At 42.3% G+C, this 25,561-nt stretch overlaps 1 protein-coding gene across 1 annotated transcript in view; it reads left to right on the top strand.

Moving 5' to 3' along the window:
- Positions 1-1,102: 1,102 nt before the first annotated feature.
- AKR1D1 (aldo-keto reductase family 1 member D1) overlaps positions 1,103-25,561 on the top strand; it is a 43,268-nt gene continuing 18,809 nt past the window's right edge. The window contains exons 1-4 of the mRNA XM_033193578.1: positions 1,103-1,287; positions 14,134-14,301; positions 17,915-18,031; positions 24,180-24,257. Coding sequence (XP_033049469.1) covers positions 1,195-1,287; positions 14,134-14,301; positions 17,915-18,031; positions 24,180-24,257 — 456 coding nt within the window. The 5' untranslated portion in view covers positions 1,103-1,194. The remainder of the gene's footprint in view (positions 1,288-14,133; positions 14,302-17,914; positions 18,032-24,179; positions 24,258-25,561) is intronic.

The raw sequence follows: 25,561 nt of genomic DNA, 5'->3' as shown, positions 1-25,561 counted from the left end.
AAGAAATGTCTTTTATTTCTTTTGGCCACTGTGATTGATTTTTGTGATGGATCCACGAACCAAAAAAGGCAATCAAGGCCAATAAGTTTCAATTTTGGGACTACTGTTTGAGCTATTAAGAAAGTAAGATCTCTTTTTTGTTGTTTGAAACTGAAACCTTGTCACTCCAAGGACAGTCAGTAAACACTTTTCAATGTTAAGGGAACTGAGAGAGAGAGAGAGAGCGTTTCCTGAGGGAACAAGAAGGCAGAGAGAAGAACGAGAAGTGAGAAATTGGTCCTGGCCATATTATTGTTCCTCTAGTCCAGTTTAACTGGTGATAAGCTTAACTTGTGATAAAGATCCTAGATCCCTTTCCAGTCCTGCTGCATCCAAATCTCCTAGGAAGTCCTAGAAAACGTCTAGTCTCCCCTGAAGCTAGCCCTACTGCCAGAATTTGAGGAATATGAACCAATAAATTTCCATGATAGTTTAAGAGAATTTAAGATAGATCTGTGTATTAGTTTGTTCTCACACTGCTGATAAAGACAACCGAGACTGGGTAATTTATAAAGAAAAAGAGATTTAATGGACTCACAGTTCCACATGGCTGGGGAGGCCTCACAATCATGGCAGAAGGTGAAGGAGGAGCAAAGGCATGTCTTACATGGCAGGAGGCAAGAGAGCATGTGCAGGGGAACTGTCCTTCATAAAACCATCCGATCTTGTGAGACTTATTCACTATCACAAGAACAGCATGGGAAACACATGCCCCCATGATTCAATTACCTCCCACCAAGTCCCTCCCATGATGCTGGGGATTATTGGAGCTACAATTCAAGATGAGATCTGGTTGGGGATGCAGCCAAACTATATCAGTCTCTTATTTGCCAACAAAAGCATCCTAACTGATAGAGGCCAGATAGATTTGCTTCTTTTTGTTTTTTTCAATATTTTGTTGTGAAGAAGTAAGCATAAGCTCTCAATAGGTTATGTTTTACAAGCCTCTGATGAAGTTCAAAGGACAACCATGCTTAGGATTTCCAGGACAACCTGGAAAAAAAAACAGGTTGAGAAATAGGTGTGTTAATCTCCCTTTCCTCTGCTCCTCCCTCTGGCCTTCCTTTCTTTGATTGAATAGGCCCTCGGACACCTTTTTAAAAAGACTCTCTGTGGTGTTCAGAATCACTCCTACAATCGGATTCTCTCTCCACAATGGATCTCAGTGCTGCAAGTCACCGCATACCTCTAAATGATGGAAACAGCATTCCCATTATCGGACTTGGTACCTACTCAGAGCCTAAATCAGTAAGCTTATCTTTTCTCTCTTTGTTTGCTTGTTTGTTTCTTTTAACATTTGCCTATAGCATGATCTGCAATTTATTTTAAGCAGATCTCATTGACTTACTTTTTGTAGTAATGGAAGCAACCTCAATTTGTAATAATGAAAGAACTACTATTTACTGAATAGGTATTGAGCCAAAGGTTAAACTAAATCAATTCATGATTAAAAATTAGTTTGGATTAGAGAAGGAGAACTTTCTGCTTCCTTTACTGAAATTTAGCTAAATGCTGATTACTAGAGTGAACTGAGTCACATGAAATTTGTGTGTTTATGACTTGTGTTTTTTAAAATATTAGATAATTTTTAGTTCAGTCTAACAAACACCTAGTGAATACTTGCCATGCACTAAGCACTAGGTGATAGAAGTGTCATATATGAGAAAAACAATGTCTGTGTTATCCAGGGATTAAAAATCAAATAGATGGGGCAGATTCTTTACAACTAATTGTAGAATGACAAAGATAAGGATCAATGCTATTCTAGAACCCTTTGTAAACAGTCTCTGAAAGCATATGTATTAGTCAATTCTCATGCTGCTATTAAAGACATACCCTAGAGACTGGGTAATTTGTAAAGGAAAGAGGTTTAATTGACTCAGAGTTCAGCACAGCTGGGGATGCCTCAAGAAACTTACAATCATAGCAGAAGGGGAAGAAAACATGTCCTTCTTCATAAGATGGAAGCAAGAAGAAGTGCTGAGCCAAAGGGGAAAAGCCCCTTATAAAACCATCAAATGTCATGAGAACTTATTCACTATCTTGAGAACAGCATGGAAGTAACCTCCTCCATGATTCAATTACCTCTCACTGGGTCCCTCCCATAACATGTGGGGATAATGGGAACTACAATTCAAGATGAGATTTGGATGGGGACACAGCCAAACCGTATCAGCATAGAAATGGAAATAATTAAATTTGACCATGAAGATTGAAACGGGCTTCCTTTAAAACAGTAAAGTTTCAGCTTATGAGAATATCTTTTCCTTGTTGCAGTTCAACATTTAATGCTGATTACGAGAATAAACAGTGACATGTGTAGAAATGCTACCGAAATTTGAGTGGTCATGTATGAATGAACTATTTGAAGTTGAGCATGAATGTACCAGACAGAGAAGCACACCTAAAGCAGGACATTTTTGGCAATAAGAAGTATAGAAACATTTTATTTAGACAGAGAAGGATATATGATATATCCAGGGAATGCCAAGCCCATAGTGCCTGGCACAGGGAGTTAATGGTGATGGTAGCTGAATCTGAAAATGCAGATTAAGACAGGGATTACCAAGGACCTTGAACACCGTGCCAAGGAGTTGGAACTCTGTTGGATTGCCAAGGACCTTGAACACCATGCTAAGGAGTTGGAACTTTGTTTGTTTGTTTGTTTGTTTGTTTGTTTGAGGCAGGGTCTTACTCTGTCACCGAGGCTGGAGTGCAATGATGCAATCTTGGCTTACTGCAACCTCTGCCTCCCAGACTCAAGCGATCATCCTGACTCAGCCTCCTAAGTAGCTGGGACCACAGGCAGGCGCCACCATGCCCAGCTAATTTTTGTATTTTTTGTAGAGAAGGGGTTTCATCATATTGCCCAGGCTGGTCTTGAATTCCTGGGTTCCAGCAATCCACCTGCCTCAGTTTCCCAAAGTGCTGGAATTACAGGCATGAGCCACTATACTCAGCTAGGAGTTGAAACTTCATTCTATAGTAATGAGACATCATCTAAGTTTAGAAGCAAAGAGAGAGCATCACTAGATCTGTGTTTTTGAAAGCTAAAACTCAGGTTGTAGCACAGAGAATGGAAGGCAGATGAGGAGAAATAAACTACCCATAGCAAGAGTAGTTAAAACTTGGATCACAATCCCACATTCCACTTCAACTGCCCACCTCCCTTGTTTTTGGTAATGCAATTGAAAATTATTTTTGGAGCAATTAATATGAGTTTGATCCTTGGCCCCTTTCTCTTCTTTCTTTGTACAATGTCTCTTTATGATCTCATTCATAATCTTGGCTCCAACCACATATATGCAGAGATTCTCAAAACTATATTCTCTATCATTTGTTATATCTCCCCCATGTAAGTCCCTTACAGGAGATAACTATTGTTCAAAGATGAAAGAAATGATGGGCAAGTCTAATTATGGGGTACAAGCTACAGAGAAGGCATAGCCTAGAAAGTTAGGTGGGGGAATATTCCTTCCTGAGTGGCTCTGGTTGAGACTGCTGTAGTTGCAGCAAGTTTTCAGAATCTGAATGAGCCATGGGGCAAAGGAGAAGTGCAATCCAAGCTCTTGGTGAGTACCCAGGAGAAGCCTAAAACACCCACTACATTTTTGCCCCTGAGCAGAGGGAGGTGGGGGTGCAGGGCTCAGAACCCATTTCTCAGGAATGTGCCATCCTTTAAACATTCCTTTTATTTTATTTATTTTATTTTTATTAGAGGCAGGTTTTTGCCATGTTGCCCAGGCTGGTCTCGAACTCCTGGGCTTAAGTGATCCGCCTGCCTCAGCCTCCCAAAGTGCTGGGATTACAGGCATGAGCTATGACACCCAGCCCTAAACATTCCTTACTTTCTCCCCAATGCCCATCTAATTCCCCTCTTCTGATCCCGCAGGGAGCTTTGTTTCACCTGGGGAAAGAAAAGCCTTGCTCTTACACCAAGTAATTTTTTCAGATCTGGTTTTAAGCTGAGGACAGCTTAAAGCTTAAGCTCTACCTAAGGCGACCAGGGGCCAGGCAGAAAGCATAAATGAATGGTTTCAGAGAGTTAAGCCTATTTATCCATTTTGTCCTACTTCCCCATTTTGATACTAGACATGAGTGCAAGCAATGCTTTATTTTCCTCTTATTTCTACAAGAAAAAAGAAAAAACACAAGCAACTAACACTCGGGGGACTATTATTGAGGACACAGTAGAGATCACACTACAAGAGGGTGGCAGCTTGTCCTCCAGTACAGACAATCATCATGAATAATAATCCAGTTATTGGCCAGTCTTGTAACACTTTTTGGAGAACACTGTAATTATTAATTTGTAAGCAACAGCAACTCATTCAGATTTTGGATGACATCTGGATGGCATGCTGTCTTGTCCAACTTGTGTCCAATCACAAATGTGCCAATTATATCTTACAATGGATTTCCACTGACTCACCCAAACTTACGTTGTAGTGGATTTTATATAACCCAGCTCATAATGGGCAGCTCTGGCCACACAGTCACATCACGGCCCATGGCCAGATACACTATCTCTACAGGACTCAGCAGCAATGTCATCAATGTAGATGGCATGACTTGCTCCAGAACCTACAGGTTTACTTTGTAATTCTCCAACTGAGGCTTGCCGTAAATTCCATGCTACATGTAAACAATAGGGCCTGCTGGGTCATATGGCCCAAGTGGCAGGGATGCTTGTGGTAAAGTCTAGACTTCTGCTGAGCCCTTCCCCATTCTGGGCCTACTGAAACCTGGTGTATTCATGTCACTCAATAAATGGGTAGGAATAGTACTGCAAGTATGGAATATGCTGCCTATGGAGCCTGAGGGCGCCTTCTGGGTAGTGTGCTTCCTTCTTAATGCTTTTCCTAGTATACAGCCATACCTATGCCTTTATCTTGAAAGAACCTCCATCAGCCTTCCAGTAATCCATTTTTTAAAAAAATTCTTAATAGAAACGAGGTATTTCTATGTTGCCCAGGATGGTCTGAAACTCCTGGACTCAAGCGACTCTCCCACCTTGGCCTTCAAAATTGCTGGGATTATAGGCATGAGCCACCATGCCCAGCCCAATAATCCATGCAGACTGCTTTGGTTTCTGTAAATGATGCAATACACTTGTTGGCTGCTTATCTAACTTGCCTTTAGGGTAGGTTTGCCATGTTGAGCAAGTAAAAATATAAGATGTCCAGGTAAATTTGAACTTCATATGAACAATGAATCATTTTTAAATATGAGTATGTTCCATCCCATTTAACATTTGGAATGTGCATATACAAAAATGTCTTGCCCGTTTGAATTTCAAATTTAACTGAGCATCCTGTATGTTGCCTGAAAACTCTAGGGATTTCATGTCTAATTAACCATCTCTGCAAAGCATCTCTGCAGGTCATGCTCTTTGGATACCACTCATTTTGATAACAGTGCCCACTTCACTTCTGAAGTTAGTACTACCATGTAGCCTCTATTATTTTAAAATTCCATCATTCCTAGCTTTAAAAACAAGGACAGGATCTCACTATGTTGCCCAGGCTGGTCTTGAACTCCTGGGCTCAAGCAATCCTCCTGTCTTGGTCTCCTGAAGTGCTGAAGTTAGAGGTCTGGGCCACCACACCTGGGCCCTAATTTTTTTTTATGAAACCTAGTTTTTCAACATCTCACACAGTCTGCCTTGTCTACAGAGGACAGCTGTAATTGAGCTCAACAACTCTGGTGTTTTTGTCGCGAAAGCATTGCTATCTCTCTGGTAAAAGGAGTGTTGTCTGGGCCCTGCTGCAAAACATAGATCATCCGTGGGTTTCCGGCCTTACGTAGTGTATCCACTGTAGTGGGCTCCCTTCTCGGAGCTTCCTGAGCCCTCTCTTGACCATCTGCGATGGTATTTCTGGAATGTCTACTTCATGTATGTGGATCTCACTTTTTCCAAGATTTCAAGAGTTACGCTGGCAGTGTGTTACCGCTGCTTCCTGAGGTGTTAAGCGAGGTATCACAGGATAGTGTTTCCATATCAATAAACTCTCCTTTATCCAACTTGAAATTCCACCTTCCTCTTGATGCTGCACCCCAAGATCCACTCTCACACCTGCTCTCCACCTGCATTGCACGTGGTGTCTCGGTGTGCCATTCCCTCAGTGTATCACCCTCTTCCTTTATTCAGCCAGGAGATCTCAAAAGGGATAATATCCAAAATATAAAAGGAACTCCTGCCTTTTTTTTTTGAGACAGACTTTTGCTCTTGTTGCCTAGGCTGGAGTGCAATGGTGCGATCGATCTCGGCTCACCAAAACCTCCACTTCCCGGGTTCAAGCGATTCTCCTGCCTCAGCCTTCTGAGTAACTGGTACTACAGGTGTGCACCATGACACCCAGCTAATTTTTGTATTTTTAGTGAAGATGGGGTTTCTCCCTGTTGATCAGGCTGGTCTCTAACTCCCAACCTCAGGTGATTCACCCCCCTCGGCCTCCCAAAGTGCTGGGATTACAGGCGTGAGCCACCACGCCTGGCAAGAACTCCTACCTTTTATATTTAGAAGGATATATTCTAACGTGACTCCATGGCTGTGAAATTAGTCTCCCTACCAAGTGATATTCACTGGAAACCCCCTCTTGGAACAACTAATTATTGGTCTGATGACTAGGAGGCAATATGCAGGTAGATCCTGCCTGGAGCACATGTTCCAAGGCAGCAGCTTCTGCGTCGTTTTCAAAGGACACAGGGAATGCTGGACATTAACATGCAGGAGCAGTGCTGGATCATTTCTGCTGATTTACCTTCTTCCATCTACCTAATTCCTTCTTGCCATGTCCGATATGCTACTGATGCATCCATTTAATTTTAGATGTCTTACCGGATTTGTGTTTGTTTGTTTTGTTTATAGAATTGCTGTGTTTGATTCTTTCCTGAATCTTCTAGGGTACTTTTCATATTTTTCTGTCCTCTACAGAGGTTTTCACGTTTATTTCTTTGTTTTTAAATTTAATTTTTTTTTTTTTTAATAGACATGAGGGTCTTCTGTCACCCAGGCTGGACCACAGTGGTGCAGTCGTAGCTCGCTGAAGATCTCAACTCCTGGGCTCAAGCAATCCTCCTGCCACTGCCTCTCGAGTAGCTAGGAGTACAGACAGCTGTACGTCACCATGCCTGGATAATTTTCTAATTTTTGCTTTTATTTTATTTTATTATTTTATTGTAAGACAGGGTCTTACCATGTTGCCCAGGCCAGTCTCAAACCCCCAGCATCAAGCAATCCTCCTGCATCAGCCTCCCAAAGTGCTGAGATTATAGGCATAAGCCACCATGCCCAGCCTCAAGTTTATTTCTTTAATCAAAACAATCATAGTTATTTTAACTTTTGACTAATAATTCCAATTTTTTATTGTGGTATTACTCTGTGACTGAATTATTTCACTTAGTATAATGTCCCCCAGGTTCACCCATGTTGTTGCATATAGAAGAATTTCCTTCTTTTTTGAGACTGAATAATATTACACTGTTTATGTACCACATTTTCTTTACCTGCTCATCTGTCAGTGAACATTTTGGTTGTTTCCATATCTTACCTGTTGTGAACAGTGCTACAGTGACCATGGAAGTGCAAATATTTCCTCAAGATAGTGATTTTATTTCCTTTGGATATACCCTCTGAAGTAGGATTGCTGGATCATATGGTAGTTCCATTTTTAATTTTTTTTCTTGACCAACATGGTCTAATATATCTTTAATTTTTAAAGGAAACTCCATATTGTTTTCCATAGTAGCTGCACCATTTTAAATTTCCACCAACAGTGTACAAGAGTTGTAATCCTAATGGGTGTGAGGTGTTATTTAATTGTAGTTTTGATTTGCATTTCCCAGATGGATAGCGATGTTGAGTATCTTGTCATATACCTATTGGCCATTTGTATGTATTCTTTGGAGAAATGTCTACTCAACTCCTTTGCCAACTTTTTAATCAGGTTAGTTTTTTCTTTGGGGTTTTTGTTTATTTGTTTGTTTTTTGTTTTTGTTTTTTTCCTATTGAGTTGTAGAAGTTCCTTTTAATTATATCTTGGATATTAACCCCTTGTGAGGTATATGGTCTGCAAATATTTTCTCCTATTCCATAGGTTGCCTTTAACTTTGTTGAGTGTTTCCTTTTCTGTGCACAGGCTTTTTAGCTTGATGTAGTCCCAAGAACCTATTTTTGCTTTTGTTTCTTGTGCTTTTGGTGTCATATCCAAGAAATCATCGCCTACCCCAATGTCATGATGCTCTTTCTCTTATGTTTTCTTCTAGAAGTTTTACAGTTTCTGGCCTTAAAAATCTGTAATCCATTTTGAGTTGACTTTTTGTGTATGGTGTAAGATACAGGTGCAATTTCATTCTAATGATAGTTCCAATATTAGGATCTATGGTTCTGTTTAGGCTCGCAATTGTTTCTGCCAGTCTTCCTTTATGGAACTTTGTTTCCTGGGGTACCTGAATTCTTCAGCTGTGTGCAGGTTAATACTACTTAAAAAAAAGTATTTGTGAGCACGCGTCAAGGGTGAAAAACAAGTGTTTTCTTTCAGACAGCATTTGTGTGTGTTTGCTCCAGGTTCCCTGGAGGCACTGCTGCTACCCAGTGACCACATTAAACTGGTCAGCAGACTCTGGTTACATAGGTTATGAAATCTCCCAGGGACTGGAGGTGGCCGTAGCCTTTTAGAGAGTTTTCTTACTTTCCTTTTTCATCTCCCACACCTCTCATGTCTGCATTCAGACTTTCCCATAAAATTTAGTTTGAATTAATAAACACCTACTGTCTTTTCAGCACTTTTTAAAAGTTTTAATCTAGCTTTTTTTTTCTTTCTTTTTTTGAGACAGAGTCTTGCTCTGTCACCCAGGCTGAAGTGCATTCTCATGATTACAGCTCCCTGCAAATTCTGCCTCCTAGGCTCAAGCGAGTCACCAGACCCGGCTAATTTCTGTAGTTTTTATAGAGATGGGGTTTCGCCATGTTGCCCAGGCTGTTCTCAAACTCCTGGGCTCAAGCAATCCTCCCACCTCAGTCTCCCAAAGTGCTGGGATTATAGGCGTGTGCCACCACGCCGGCCCAATCTAGCATTTTAAATTTTCTTTCTTTTTTTTTTTTTTTTGAGGCGGAGTCTCGCTCTGTCGCCCGGACTGGAGTGCAGTGGCCAGATCTCAGCTCACTGCAAGCTCCGCCTCCCGGGTTTACGCCATTCTTCTGCCTCAGCCTCCCGAGTAGCTGGGACTACAGGCGCCCGCCTCGTCGCCCGGCTAGTTTTTTGTATTTTTAGTAGAGACGGGGTTTCACCGTGTTCGCCAGGATGGTCTCGATCTCCTGACCTCGTGATCCGCCCGTCTCAGCCTCCCAAAGTGCTGGGATTACAGGCTTGAGCCACCGCACCCGGCCTTAAATTTTCTTAAGTAAAAGGAAATGCTGTCAGTCATTTTAGGAAACCGGATTTTTTTGTTTTGCTGTTCAGTGAGATTGTCCTTCATTGTGGAATCAAATTTTTATATTTTAGATTCTCCTATCACATCATTTATGTGGTATCCTATTTGATCTTTCTGATTTTTTTTCAAAACTGGTTTTCCTAAAAAATGTGTCAGAATTTATGTAGAATTTCTTTGTGCCACATTTAAGAATTACAAAGTGTGGGCCAGGTGCAGTGGCTCATGCCTGTAATTCCAGCACTTTGGAAGGCCGAGGCTGGCAGATCACAAGGTCAAGAGATTGAGACCATCCTGGTCAACATGGTGAAACCCCGTCTCTACTAAAAGTACAAAAATTAGCTGGGCATGGTGGCGTGTGCCTGGAGTCCCAGCTACTCAGGAGGTTGAGGCAGGAGAATTGCTTGAACCTGGGAGGCAGAGGTTGCAGTGAGTCGAGATCACACCACTGCACTGCAGCCTGGTGACAGAGCGAGACTCTGTCTAACAACAACAAAAAAGAATTAGAAAGTGTGGTCCTCATGTCCACAGTCCCAACTAGTTCCTCCATATTGATTAGAATTAAGTACAAAATAGTAATACATCTCACTGCTGCTTCTGCCTTCTGAGGGACAATATTTTTCAGCAAGTATATAAATATAAACATATAAATAAATAAGTAAATAGTAACTATCCAGTAAGTAAATATCCAGCTTTTAGAAGAGACTCCCCGGTGATAGCTGAATAATTGAAGATTTTCACTACTATAACTTGTTTCTGTGCCATAATCCTTGTTAAATGAGTCATCATCCAAATATGCAGCACCATGGTGGACTACACTCCTGCCTTAGCCTTTGCCTTTACCTCTCTCTTTCCTTCTTTCTTTCCTTCCTCCCTCCCTCCCTCCCTCCCTCCTCCCTCCCTCCCTCCTTCCTTCCTTCCTTCCTTCCTTCCTTCCTTCCCTCTTTTTTGAGACGCTCTGTCACCCAGGCTGGAGTGCAGTGGCATGATCTCGGCTCACTGCAACCTATGTCTCCCAGGTTCAAGAGATTCTCCTGCCTCAGACTCCCAAGTAGCTGGGATTACAGGTGCCCACTACCACGCCTGGCTAATTTTTGTATTTTTTAGTAGAAGCGGGGTCTCACCATGTTCGCCAGGCTGGTCTTGAACTCCTGACCTCAGGTGATCTGCCTGCCTCGACCTCTCAAAGTGCTGGGATTACAGGCGTGAGCCACAATCCCTGGCCGTACTTTCTTTATCCTAAATGCTCTCCTCTGTACTTAATTTTTTGGGTTAATCTTTGAAAATACAAGCGCCTACTTTAATATGCATTTGTCTGGGGCACCCTTCATTGTGTACTTTAGCTCTTCATTTAAATGATCAGTTCCAGCCCATAAAATCTCAGTGATGTTTCTGAGCTTCTATTTACCATCTAGTATTAAGCTTCATATATTAATAATATGTAGAGGGAGGCCAAGGCAGGAGGATCGCTTGAGCCCAAGAGTTTGAGACCAGCATGGGCAACATGGCAAAACCCCATCTCTACAAAAATGTTAGCCAGGCATGATGGCACACGCCTGTAGTCCCACTTACTCGGGAGGCTGAGGTGGAAGAATCACTTGAGCCCAGGAGGCCGAGGCTGCAATGAGCCATAATTGTGCCGGTGTACTCCAGCCTGGGTGACAGAGACCCTGTCTCTAATAATATGTAGATACTTGAGAATGAAAGTAGACGTTTATTTTCTTCCCTGTAAATTTCTGGACACCATGCCTCACCTCCCCTTCCCACTGTACTTTAGTTGTCACACTTGTCATTCATAACATCTCATTTTACAGGCTTTTTCTGGCCTTTTGACTCAATTACTCTCCAAGTCCTATTAATCATGTTGTTAATTAACCAAACAAATATTTATAATATTCCTGGAATGTGTGTCTCCTTTTCCCAGCTATTTGATATTTGTGACTATGAATCTTATAATATCACCTATGTAGCCAGTTTGTTCATTTTTCGTATCCTCTTATCTTCTCTATAGTGATGACTTTCAACTGAAGCAGGGGGAGGAAAATACAATATATGCTCCCAAAGCTTTCTGTTTCCTGCCCAGGACTGTAAAGTCACTAGAAATACATTTCAGATTTATTCTCTCGCTCAGCCTACAACAAATCAATAGCTGTCGACCAGAGTTCACATGTCCGATGTGATTTGTCCAGCATTTGGTTCGAACACTAAAGAAAGCACAAGTAGTTGACCAACATTTGTTGAGCAAGATCAGAACAATCAACCTTCAATACCAAGTCAGCACAAATCAGAAAATAGAACTAACCCTCTCACACAACACACTCTCTAAAAGATGCTTTGAAAATTATATTTGATGAGACTAGATGTTTGTCTTCAGGGAAATCTCATTGCTGTTTCTCATTAAAAAATGTAACAAAAATGAAACACATTCGTATTTAAATGCCATCAAAACCAAGGCATAGGGATTTCTGTGGAATCTGAAACATGGTGTCTTACTCTATTTTGTGTTGCTGTAATGGAATGCTTGAGACCAGGTAACTGATAAAGAACAGAAGTTTATTCTCTTACAGTTCTGGAGGCTGGAAAGTCCAAGATCAAGATGCCAGCAGGTTAGGGCCCAGTCTCTCTGCCTCCAAGGGTGCACCTTGAATGCTGCATTATCTGGAGGGGAGAGACACTCTTACTCACATGACAGAAGAGGGAGAGCTCACTCCCACAAGCCCTTTTTATGGTGGCATTAATTCTAAACTCCTCCCATTAGGCCCCATCTCTCAACACCATTTGTTACCTTGGAGATTCAGTTTCAACATGAGTTTTGGAGGGGACAAAAATAATCAAACCATAGCAAATGAAAAACCAGTGTTCAGGGGACAGGATATGCTCATTCTTAAGTTTAATGTGAGTTAATAAAATGAACAAAGATGTAGCTACCAAATTTTATTAAAATATATCCTACAACATAAAATGTTCCTCAACAATATTTTTCCTCAGTTTTATTGAGACATAACTGACATATAATAAACTGTCCATATTTAAAGTATACAATTTGATGAGTCTGACATATATTCATCTGTGAGGCCATCACCACCATCAAAATAATGAAGTATCTATTAACTCTATAAGCTTCCTCATGCCACTTTGTGATCCTCCTCCCACCCATACTTCCCCGACTCCCGACCCCAGGCAATCACTGATCTATGTCTGTCACCACAGACTGTGATTATATAAAATGCTAGAAGAGAAAAACTAAAGTATTTATTCTTTTTGGGCTGGCTTCTTTCACTCAGTATAATTATTTTGAGATTCATCCACACTATGTGTTGTCATCAATGCTACATTTCTTTTCTTTTTTTTTTTTTTTTGAGACAGTGTCTCTGTTGCCCAGGCTGGAGTGCAGTAGTATGATCATGGCTCACTGCAGCCTTGAACTCTCAGGCTCAAGCAATCCCCCTACCTTACCCTCCCGAGTAACTGGGACCAAAGGCGCATGCCACCACACCCAGCTAATTACTTTAATTTTTTTTTTTTTTTTTTGAGGCGGAATCTCGCTCTGTCGCCCGGGTTCGAGTGCAGTGGTCAGATCTCAGCTCACTGCAAGCTCCGCCTCCCGGATTTACGCCATTCTCCTGCCTCAGCTTCCCGAGTAGCTGGGACTACAGGCGCCCGCCACCTCGCCTGGCTAGTTTTTGTATTTTTAGTAGAGACGAGGTTTCACCGTGTTAGCCAGGATGGTCTTGATCTCCTAACCTCGTGATCTGCCCGTCTCGGCCTCCCAAAGTGCTGGGATTACAGGCTTGAGCCACCGCGCCCGGCCACTTTAATTTTTGTATAGATGGAGTCTCCCTCTGTTGCCCAGGCTGGTCTCAAACTCGTGGCCTCAAGCAATCCTCCTGCCTCAGCCTCCCAAAGTCCTGGGATTACAGGTGTGAGCCACCACAGCAGGCCTACTTCATTCCTTTTTATTACTGAGGAGTATTCCATTCTGTGGATACATCTCAATTTGTTTACCCAACCTTTGATTTATAATTTAGCCTTCTTCAATCAGCTCGTGCCCTCCGATAAAAAAGGCTTCCATGAATTCTCCTGTCACAGGAAATATTGATCAAATCACATTTTGTTTGTTTGTTTGTTTGAGGTGGAGTCTTGCTCTGTTGCCCAGGCTGGAGTGCAGTGGCACAATCTTGGCTCACTGCAAGCTCCACCTCCCAGACTCATGTAATTCTCCTGCCTCAGCCTCCCGAGTAGCTGGTACTACAGGCACCAGCCACCACGCCTGGCTAATTTTTTGTATTTTTAGTAGAGACGGGGTTTCACTGTGTTAGCCAGGATGTTCTCAATCTCCTGACCTCGTGATCCTCCCGCCTCGGCCTCCCAAAGTGCTGGAATTAAAGGTGTGAGCCACCTCACCCGGCCCAAATCACATTTTTGATGCCACAAAGCTGAGGGCAGACCTGGGACAGATGGTGTCTCCCACTGAGGGAGGGGAAGCCCCTGGGAGGTCAGTTTCTCCTACTGCTGAACACCGTCTTCCAATCACAACAGCAAGGAATTGGGAATGTGTCATTCTAGCTGTAAAGGAACGTACATGCAAAATGTCCTGATTAATGATGACTAAAGGAAAGACCATTTCTCTTTTCCCCAAACCCAACCTCTTTGTCACTTCAGACCCCTAAGGGAGCCTGTGCAACATCAGTGAAGGTTGCTATTGACACAGGGTACCGACATATTGATGGCGCCTACATCTACCAAAATGAACACGAAGTTGGGGAGGCCATCAGGGAGAAGATAGCAGAAGGAAAGGTGCGGAGGGAAGATATTTTCTACTGTGGAAAGGTGAGATCTTGCCTTCAGCCTGCACTGGGGACAGTGAGAAGGTTTCAGGTGTTCATTTTATTATTCATCTCGTGTGTGTGTGTGTGTGTGTGTGTGTGTGTGTGTGATTGCATTCATGAGTACGCAGTACTTAATAACAGTTTGGGTTGTTTCTTTGTTTAAAAGATAAGTGTTAAAATGAACCAAAATCATGCAAAATAGGATTTTCAACATTCTTGTATCATATTAATGAATTATTTATTAATTTGGGAGAAGTAAGCAGAGTAGCATTTGGGGGAGAGAAAGAGGGTTTTAAAAAAGTATTTGGCTGGGTGCAGTGTCTCACGCCTCTAATCCTCACTTTGGGAGGCGGAGGCAGCTGTTTTGCTTGAGCTCAGGAGTTCAAGACCAACCTGGGTAACATGGCAAAACTCTGTCTCAACAAAAAAAAATACAAAAATTAGCCAGGCATGGTAGCTTGCACCTGTAGTCCCAGCTTTTGGGAGGTTGAGGCAGGAGGATAGCTTGAGCCAGGGAGGTCGAGGTTGCAATGAGTCATGTTCATATCACTGCACTCCAACCTGAGTGACAGAGCGAGATCCTATCTCAAAAAAAAAAAAAAAAAAAAAAAGAATTTGAGCAAATGTAATTAACTCAGAAATGGCATTTAGATTTTTTTTTTTTTTTTGAGACAGAGTCTCACTCTGTCGCCCAGGCTGGAACACAGTGGCCGGATCTCAGCTCACTGCAAGCTCCGCCTCCCAAGTTCACACCATTCTCCTGCCTTAGCCTCCCGAGTAGCTGGGACTACAGGCACCCGCCACCACGCCCGGCTAATTTTTTTGTATTTTTAATAGAGACAGGGTTTCACCGTGTTACCCAGGATGGTCTCGATCTCCTGACCTCGTGGTCCGCCCACCTCGGCCTCCCAAAGTGCTGGGATTACAGGCGTGAGCCACGGCGCCCGGCCTAGATTTTGTTTAATAAAAGCAAACAAATGTAAATTTAAAACAAAAACAAAAGCAAGCTCATAAGGTCATCAATCCAAAAGCCAGCTATGTGGGCTTCCTGGGCAGGCACATTATGCAAGCCTTTCACTTAATGACTCATATTGTAAGAGCCACTTCTTACTATGATAGGGGCTAAAGTTAGCATACAAGGAAAAGGTGGTCAAAACATGCTTTAAATTGTCCTTTAACTTTAATCCTTTAAATTGTCCAAAAAGTACAGGTATGCATGGAAAGCAATATTCATACGTATACAATGTCAATATGGGCTGTATGTAATAAAGCATACTTGGGCGAAATATTGGTGTTTACTTAAGTAAACAGAAACAGCGTGTGCAGCTGAGTTCATGTAATTGCCTCCTCAGGATTGTCTTCGCTGCAGTTCAGCAGCACCTGAGAGGCAATGTGGGGGTGATTAAGTGCCCAGACTGGTACAAGATTGCCCAGGTCAGAGGCCCAGATCTGTCACTATTGGCTGAGTTGCCTAGCATTTGTGGAGCTGAGTTTTTTTTTCTCTGTAAAATGGGGATAATAATGTCAACTATTTCATGAAGTTGTTATGAGTTCACATTTACAAAGCAGCCACACCGAACCTGGTACAAAGCTAATACTATGTGTGTTTGTTGAATAAAAGTAAATTAAAATATCATCAGCCTACGCCCAGGAATAAAAAAAAAGTAAATTAAAATATCAAACAGAATTTCCACTTAGAAGGGATTGCAATAGTAACACCAAAGGGACCCAGAGTAGCAATCAAAACACACGTGACACATTTTTCCACTACTCTCTTCACGTTACATTTTCTGTGTTTTTAAGGCAAGAAAAAAAAAATCATTGTCCAACAGAGGAAAAAAATCAGATTTTACCAATTTTGCTTGCCCTTTCTGGTGACCAAAAAAAGTGTGATTCAGGCCGGGTGCAGTGGCTCATGCCTATAATCCCAGCACTTTGGAAGGCAGAGGAGAAAGCATCACTTGAGGTCAGAAGTTTGAGACCAGACTGGCCAACATGGTGAAACTCCGTCTACTAAAAATATAAAAATTAGCCAGGCGTGGTGGCAGGTGCCTGTAATCCCAGCTACTTGGGAGGCTGAGGCAGGAGAATCGCTTGAACCCGGGAGGCAGAGGTTGCAGTGAGCCAAGATCAAGCCACTGCGCTCCAGCCTCAGTGACACAGCAAGACGCCGTCTCAAAAAAACAAAAGAAACAAAAAAGAAAAGTATGATTCTAAACTTATACGCCCGCAAAAAATCTGTGAGCAAAACTGATAATCCAAAAATGTACTAATTTGTCCTGTGGGTATGAACAACCTTGGTACCATATGTCTCAGACACCTAAGGGTACACATGCTCCGGTAGGATCAACCAAACCTTGATCCTTCATTATGTAATGCCTTAGTGAAAGAGTAACTTAATTGCTCTGGGGTCTAACTAGGGCCCAACAGGAACAAAAGATCAATGAAAGCAAATGTAAATCTACGCACTAATTTAAAATTTCACCAGGCTTTCACACCACCTGTCACAATGTGAAGGAGCCGGTGAAGCCACACACATAACCATATTCCTTGCTCATTTTATCAGAGTGGCATGACAATAAAGTATCAGGCTAGGTCAGGACATCTAGAACATTGCGTAACCCTAGTTATACAATGAGGAAAAATGCAAGCACTAAGGGTCAGTTAGGAAATTCGCCCGGAAATGGGAAAGACTGCCATCAAATTAGGTGTTCTGTGGTCAGGAGGATCTGTAAGTCTCTTGAAGTAGATTTGCATAAAATTATGTCTGGAGATGTGAGGGCGATCTGGCTGCAACATCTGCTGCCCCATTGGTCACCAGGGCTAATTCAGCTGATCTGGCTGTCTGGGCAATTGTACCTCTTGAAGCTGCACTCTCAGCGGAAGAGGATGGCTTTCCCTGATGAAGGAGGAGGGTTTCTAGGTCAAGGGTATGTGAGTAGCTGCACTCCCCTGCTAGAACCTCCAAACAAGCTCTCAAGCTAGGCTCTTAGTGTCAAGGGTTTTATCAGCTCATCCTATACTCAGATGACACTGCATCATAAACGTATTTTTGTGAAATGAAATGTGTGAATAAAATGTGGGCCGGGCGCGATGGCTCAAGCCTGTAATCCCAGCACTTTGGGAGGCCGAGACGGGCGGATCACGAGGTCAGGAGATCGAGACCATCCTGGCTAACACGGTGAAACCCCGTCTCTACTAAAAAAAATACAAAAAATTAGCCAGGCGAGATGGCGGGCGCCTGTAGTCCCAGCTACTCGGGAGGCTGAGGCGAGAGAATGGCGTAAACCCGGGAGGCAGAGCTTGCAGTGAGCTGAGATCCGGCCACTGCACTCCAGCCTGGGCGACAGAGCGAGACTCTGTCTCAAAAAAAAAAAAAAAAAAAGTGTACAAGGGGCCAGGCACGGTGGTTGATACCTAAAATCCCGGCACTTTGGGAGGCTGAAGTGGGCAGATGGCTTGAGCCCAGGAGTTAAAGATCAGCCTGGGCAACATAGTGAGACCCCATTTCAAAAAAAAAAAAATGTGTACGAGTGCTTTACAAAGAAAAAGGGGCTGCATTATTGTAAAAATCGTGTGAACATTAGTTAATGATCCCTCTTTGATTCTTTCAGCTATGGGCTACAAATCACGTCCCAGAGATGGTCCGCCCAACCCTGGAGAGGACACTCAGGGTCCTCCAGCTAGACTACGTGGATCTTTACATCATTGAAGTACCCATGGCCTTTAAGGTGAGTTCAGATGCCTAAAAGTCAGGTCTCTGCACCCTGGCAACCGTGAGCTAATAGCTATGTGTATGAAGCTACCTTATTACTTAGCACCACTGAATATTGTGGTGTTTTGTTACCATAGATCATAGATTACTGACCTAGCCTGACAAATACCCAAGAAGATTATGTTAGCAGACTCAGGCTTGGTTTCCAAGTTTCTTGATTTTTTAGTTCAATGCAATTTCTATTATACCATGTTTTTACAACTATAGTTGAAGCTCTCTGCATCAAACCAACATGTAGTCCCCTGACTGTAGCCCAGCACTGAGACGCACACCCTTCTTCCCACTCACACAGTCATAATCTCAGCCCTCATCCTCACTTTGTTCATGTTGATTCTTGTTCAAATGTCAGATTTCTAACCTAAGTCTTAAAAATTTGGAAAGACCCAGTGTACATGTATGTGTTGCTTAGCGATGGGATACATTCTGAGAAATGTGTCACGAGGTGACTGTGTTGTTCTGCAAACATCATATAGAGTGTACTTATACAAATCTAGGTAGTAAGGTTTTACTTACCACGGTAGATGGCATTACTTTTGTAATAACATGAATAAAGCGCAAACATGTTGTGCCTAGATAGTATAGCCTATGGCAGACTTAGACTAGATAGCCCAGCTGATCGCTCTAGGTTACACATCTGCACGGCATGTTACTATTCTGAATACTGTAGACAATGTTATCACAATGGCAAACATTTGTGTATATAACCATAACATAGAAAAGGTACAGTAAAAATATGGCATAAAAGATAAGATACACCTATACCTGGCACTTACCATGAATGGAGCTTGCAGGATAAAAATTGGGTGAGTGAGTGAGTAGTGAGTAAATGTGAAGGCCTAGGTCATTACTGTACATGACTGGAGACTTTATAAACACCGCACACTTAGGGTACACAATTAATCAAATAATAGTTTTTCTTCAACAATAAATTAACATTAGCTTATTGTAACTGTTTTTACCTTATAAATGTTCTAATTCTTTTAACTTTTTGATTCTTTGTAATAATACTTAATAATAACACTAACACTGATTACTTTTTTTTTTTGAGACGGAGTCTCGCTCTGTTGCCAGGCTGGAGTGCAGTGGCGCGATCTCGGCTCACTGCAAGCTCCGCCTCCCGGGTTCAAGTGATTCTCCTGCCTCAGCCCCCGGAGTAGCTGGGACTACAAGCAAGCGCCATCACGCCAGGCTAATTTTTGTATTTTTAGTAGAGACGGGGTTTCACCATGTTGGCCAGGATGGTCTCGATCTCCTGACCTCGTGATCCACCCACCTCGGCCTCCCAAAGTGCTGTGATTAATTACTTTTTTAATAACATGAATAAAACACAAACATGTTGTACAGCTGTATAAAAATATTCTTTCTTTGCATTCTTATTGTATGAGCTCTTGTCTATTAAAAATTTTTTTTAACTTTTTTGTTAAAAACTAAGACACAAGCACACACATTAGTCTAGGCCTACACAGGGTCAGCATCATCAATATCACTGTCCTTCACCTCCACATCTTGTCCCACTGGAGGTTCTTCCAGAGCAGTGACACACATGGAGCTACCACCTCCTGTGACAACAGTGTCTTCTTCTGGAATCCCTCCTGAAAGACCTGCCTAGGGCTTTTTTACAGTTAACATTTTTTAAAAGGAGAAGGAGCACATGCTAAAATTATCATAAAGTACAGTAGAACAAATACATAAGTTGTATCCATAGTAAAAACAGAAATTGTTTATTATTATCAAGTATGATATACTGTACATGATTATTTGTGCTCTACTTTTATATACCTGGCAGCACAGTTGCTTTGTTTACTCCAGCAACACCACAAACATGATGTCACTAGGTGATAGGAGTTTTAAATTCTATTATAATCTTATGGGTCACCATCATACATGCAGTCCGTCATTGACCAAAATATCATTATGTAGCACATGACTCTATCTAAAAGTGAGAAAATAAAATTTACTTCTCTGTGACTAACTAATGACATTTAAATCTTTTTGGAGACAATAGATAATTTCTATTCTTACTTTTGATGGGTTCAAGGGCACAGAGGTAAAATTTTAACAGTGAGAAATGACACAATATAGTGACATTACCTCCCAACTGAACCTATAATTGGGAAATTGATATTTGAAGCTAAAATAGGACATGTTTTTTGGTGTTTATTTGTTTGTTTGCTTAAGGTAGGGTCAGCTGAGCATGGTGGCTCACACCTGTAGTCCCAGTACTTTGGGAGGCTAAGGCTGGCAGATCACTTGAGTCCGGGAGTTTCAGACAAGCCTGGGCAACATGGCAAAACCCCATCTCTACAAAAAATACAAAAATCAGCCAAGCTTGGTGGCATGTGCCTGTGGTCTCAGCTACTTGGGAGACTAAGGTGGGAGGATCGCTTGAGCTGGGGAGGTGGAGGGTGCAGTGAGCCGAGATCGCGCCACTACACTCCAGCCTGGGTGACACAGCAAGACCCTGTTTTGAAAGAAAGAAGAAGAAAGAAAGAAAGACAAAGAGAGAGAGAGAGAGAGAGAGAGAAGGAAGGAAGGAGGAAGGAAGGAAGGAAGGAGGAAGGAAGGAAGGAAGGAAGGAAGAGAAAGAAAGAAAGAAAGGAAAGAAAGGAAGGAAGAAGGAAGGAAGGAAGGAAGGAAGGAAGAAAGAAAGAAGAAGAAAGAAAGAAAAGAAAGAAAGAAAGAAAGAAAGAAAGAAAGAAAAAAAGAAAGAAAGAAGGAAGGAAAGAAGAAAGAAAGAAAGAAAGAAAGGAGAGAGAGAAAGAGAGAGAGGGTCTTGCTCTGTCACCCAGGCTGGACTGCAGTGGTGTTCACTGTAGCCTTGAGCTCCTAGGCTCAAGCAATCCTCCTGCCTCAGCCTCCCAAGTAGCTGAGACGACAGGTGTATGCCACCAGACTCACCTAATTTTTCAATTTTTCTTTTGTAGAGACAGGGTCTCGCTATGGTGACCATGCTGGTCTGGAACTCCTGGCCTCAAGCCATCCTCCCACCTCAGCCTCCTAAAGTGCTGGGATTACAGGCATGAGCCACCACATCCGACTTCACATGCTTTTTTGAATCTTAAGTTTTTTTAAACAGAAAACCTTTCCTGCTAAAACATTTTTAGCACTTTATTATTTTTTAAGTGTCAAGCAGACAGAATTTTAGCCAACAAAATATTTAAAATTATGACATCTTTAAAAGATAAATGAACAAGAATGAGAGTCAATAGCATAGATTTTTAGAGGGTTGGGTTATTCTTCTAATAATACCTGACTGCAAGGAAGAGGCATGAAGGAAGCAGACAAACAGGCTTATCAGGACGAAGCGATGAGTAAAATAGGCACAATGGAAGGTCAAGGGAAACACCTAAAGATAGCTAACATGGGTTCAGGTTTGATAACCACTTGATTAGAATCTGGGAAAGTAAAAATCATGTAACAGAATTCATGATGGAGGCATAAGGCCATTCTGAAGGTAAGTAAAATTAGGAAACACAAGGCAAGAAATATGGAGCAGAAATGTGGGTCATAAGTGTTGAGAAAGTCAAAGTGACTAGAAATCAGAGACAGAATGGATAATTAACATGAGTAATAATGTGGCATCAAGGAGAAAAGGGATGGTTCCCTGCTCTCAGGGAGATGGCGGGGGGGGGGGGGGCGGGGAGTTGAGAAGACACTGTCTTTCCCTAAAGCAGACAATGGGGAAAATGTTTTCACTAAAGGAAAGTTGAGTTTCACAAAGGTGACATGCTAGAGGAAAAAATTAAAGAAAAAAAATTTTTTTTGAGATAGAATCTTGCTCTTGTCGCCCAGACTGGAGTGCAGTGGCATGATCTCGGCTTACTGCCACCTCTGCTTCCTGGGTTCAAGCGATTCTCTTGCCTCAACCTGCTGAGTAGCTAGGATTACAGGCGCTTGCCACCAAGCCCAACTAATTTTTGTATTTTTAGTAGAGACAGGGTTTTGCCGTGTTGGCCAGGCTGGTCTCGAACTCCTGACCTCAGTTGATCAGCCCGTCTCAGCCTCCCAAAGTGCTGGGATTACAGGTGTGAGCCACTGTGCCTGGCCAAATTAGGGACAAATTTAAGAGCATAATTATTTTGTCAATTGCTTGATTCCCTTCTCAGTCTGTTTTGTGCTGCTATAAAAGCATGCCTGAGGCCAGGTGCAGTGGCTCACACCTGTATTCCCAGCACTTTGGGAGGCTGCGGCAGGTGGATCACTTGAGCCTAGGAGTTCGAAACCAGCCTGGACAACATGGTGAAACCCCGACTCTACAAAAAAATATACAAGAGAATTAGCTAGGCTTGGTGGTGCACACCTGCAGTCCCAGCTGCTCAGGAGGTTGAGATGGGAAGATCACCTGAGCCTGGGGACATCGAGGCTGCAGTGAGCCATAATCATGCCACCGCACTCCAGCCTGGGCAGCAGAGTAAGACCTTGTCTCAAAAACAAACAAACAAAAAACAACAACAGAAAAAGAATGCTATGATTCAGAAACATTTCCTTTAAAAGAAAAAAAAAAAAAGAATGCCTGACACTGGGTAGTAGATAATAAACATAAATGTATTAGCTCAGAGTTCTAGAGGCTGGAAAGTCCAAGACCAGTACCTCACTCGGGCCTTCTTGCTGTGTCATCACATGCTGGAATGAGGCAGGGCAAAGAGCACAAGAGAGCACCCCTCCTCATCTGAGCCCTTTTTACAATGTCATTAATCCATGACTGAACAACTCCCATGAGGTCCCACCTCCCAACATAGTTGCACTGGGGATTAAATTTCCAACACATGAATTCGGGAGGACACATTTAAACCACAACGATTCCCAATAAGAAAATCCCTATTACCAAAGTCAACAAAGACTTTCATCCTGCCAAATCCAATAGACATTTTGTCCTCCTATTATTTGATCTCTTTCAATACAGTTGACTACCAACTCCTTCTGTAAACATTTTCTTCTCATGGTGCTCATGACATCTCATGACATTCCCATGGTCTTTGGCAGCTTCTTCTCTGCCAGCTTCCAAATGTTGTTATGCCCAGTCCTCTACCCTCAATATTCTTGTCTTACTAGTTATATTCTCTCTATAGGTGACTTAATCCAATCTTGTGGATTTGATACCATTTTACATGCTAATGACTCCTAAATTTTATCTGTAGCCATGACCTCTCTCTGAGCTCCTGACTTCTCTGTTCAACTGCCTGCCTCAATATCCACTTGAATGTTTAATGACCATTTCAAAGTCAAAATATCCAAAATGATATTCCAGATTGCTAGGCCTAACCTCAGGAAATGGTTACCACCACCCGCCCAAGGCGTCTGGGAATCATCTTTGATTCCTCCCTATCCCTCATTTCCACCACCCTACCTCATTTCCAAGTCAACATTAAGGCAGGCTGGCTCTACTACTTGTTCATGTGCTAATCTGTTCCCTTCTTTTCCTCTCTACTGCAGTTGCCCCAGTCCTAGGCACCATCAGCTCTCCGCTATTGCATATAGCACCTTAGGCTGAGTTCCCCAGAAGCAGACCCTGAGATGAAGAGAATGCATACAAGAGTGATTTATTTTGAAGTACAACCAGGGAAAACTGATAAGGGAGTGGGGAAATGTGGCTGAAAAATAAGAGGTTAAGCAGATGTGAGGTAGAAAGCAGAGTCCTACAGAGAGCAACTTAGGCTAAATGTCACAGAAAGCTCTGGACACAAAGTTGTTCACATCTCAGAATTACACAGTCACGGGGCAAAGAAACAAATATTGATACTTGCAACTTTAGCTCAAAGGCTGCCCCAGCGAGGGGAGCAGGGTGTAAATTCCTGGGCACATCTAATTAAGTAGATACACAAGTCCCAGTAGCCTGAGATCTGTCCTCTAACAGATGCAGGTGTCAGCTGTACAACGTGAAAGGACAGTGCACACAAGACAGGTACTGGCATCCCAGGGGGCATAGGCAGGTGTCTTAATCCAGCTGGGCCGCTATGACAAAATACTTTAGACTGGGTGATTTAGAAACAATAGACATTTATTGCTCACAATTATGAAAACTGGGAAGTCTAAATTCTATTATTTTAATTCCCAGGTATAAATAAAATGAATTACATTTATTCTTTTTTTTTTTTTTTTTTCAGCCAGGAGATGAAGTATACCCTAGAGATGAGAATGGCAAATGGTTATATCACAAGTCAAATCTATGTGCCACTTGGGAGGTAAGTTCCAGTGTGCTTCTTATTTTAAAAGACTATTCCTGTCATATTTATGGAGAAAGATGCACCCTTTTCTTCCAAAGAAAAGTAACAGTCAGAATAGGCATTCCTAACCGTAAGTACAGGTATATGAAATCTCCACTGCTGGGTACTAAATAATTCTTACTTTTGTTTTGCTGGAATGCCAAAGAAAAGACAGTGGTGTGGAAGGAAAAACAATGTAAACAAAATATGTTCTAATATAAAAGTAATTAAAATATATGAATAAAATAAATTCACAAAATAAAAAAAAAAAATCTTAAGTTGTTAATATGATGCCTAAAAGAAACAAACTTAAAATGATACATAAAAAACTGAAAACCAGGCCAGTCGCAGTGGCTCATGCTTGTAATTCCAGCACTTTGGAAGGCCAAGGTGGGTGAATCATCTGCGGTCAGGAGTTCGAAACCAGCCTGGCCAACATGGTGAAACTCTGTGTCTAATAAAAATGTAAAAATTAGCCAGGCGTGGTGATGGGCGCCTATAATCCTGGCTACTCAGGAGGCTGAGGCAGGAGAATCGCTTGAACCTGGGAGGCAGAGGCTGCAGTGAGCCGAGATCATGCCACTGCACTCCAGCCTGGGCGACAGACAAGATGCCGTTTCATAAAAAACCTGAAAAGCAATTGTGTTTTTTATTTCTGAGCAAGCTGCTGGCTCTTTTCCCAAGATCACAAGAGTAGACAACTATAGGAAAATAATAAATAAACCCTTGTGGATTCATGGCGGGGAGGGATATTTTGAACTTGTTTGCTTAGAGGTGGTGTGGCAGCTCCGACCTAGAGTAGAAGTCAACCCAACAAGCAGGAAGAAGATAGTACAGGAGAGGAAGGGTTGGTCCTTTTGCACTTCCTTCACCCCTGCCATAGCCTGGGAACAAATATTTCCACACAGTTGGAAACTCAGGGCTCAGTCAGGTGTTTTCAGGAATCAAAGTAGAGCAGCTTTGAAATTCTGAACTTGTGAAGAGTTGAAGAAAAACATAAGTTACCCACTGACCTCTGGCAGTTTTTTTTCCCACCGATACAATTCTACACTCCAAAAGCTTGGAAATTACACTCTGGTAAGTACCTCTTTCTATATACTTGCCTGTGAGGCAACAGCTGAAGGTCTGAGCTGTGGAGTTGTTTAGAGGGGTGAGGAGGAATGATTTATTTCCCAGTGCCTGGGGCTCCGTCCAAAAGAACACACAGTCACTCCTGATCTCATTGGAGCGAATCAGGTTTGCACAGTTGGACATTTTGAATATTCTCTTCTAAGGGACTACCT

This window comes from Trachypithecus francoisi, unplaced genomic scaffold (genome assembly GCF_009764315.1).
Source record: "Trachypithecus francoisi isolate TF-2019V2 unplaced genomic scaffold, Tfra_2.0 Lachesis_group4, whole genome shotgun sequence".
NCBI lineage: Eukaryota > Metazoa > Chordata > Mammalia > Primates > Cercopithecidae > Trachypithecus > Trachypithecus francoisi.
This window is presented reverse-complemented; position numbering and strand designations above follow the sequence as displayed.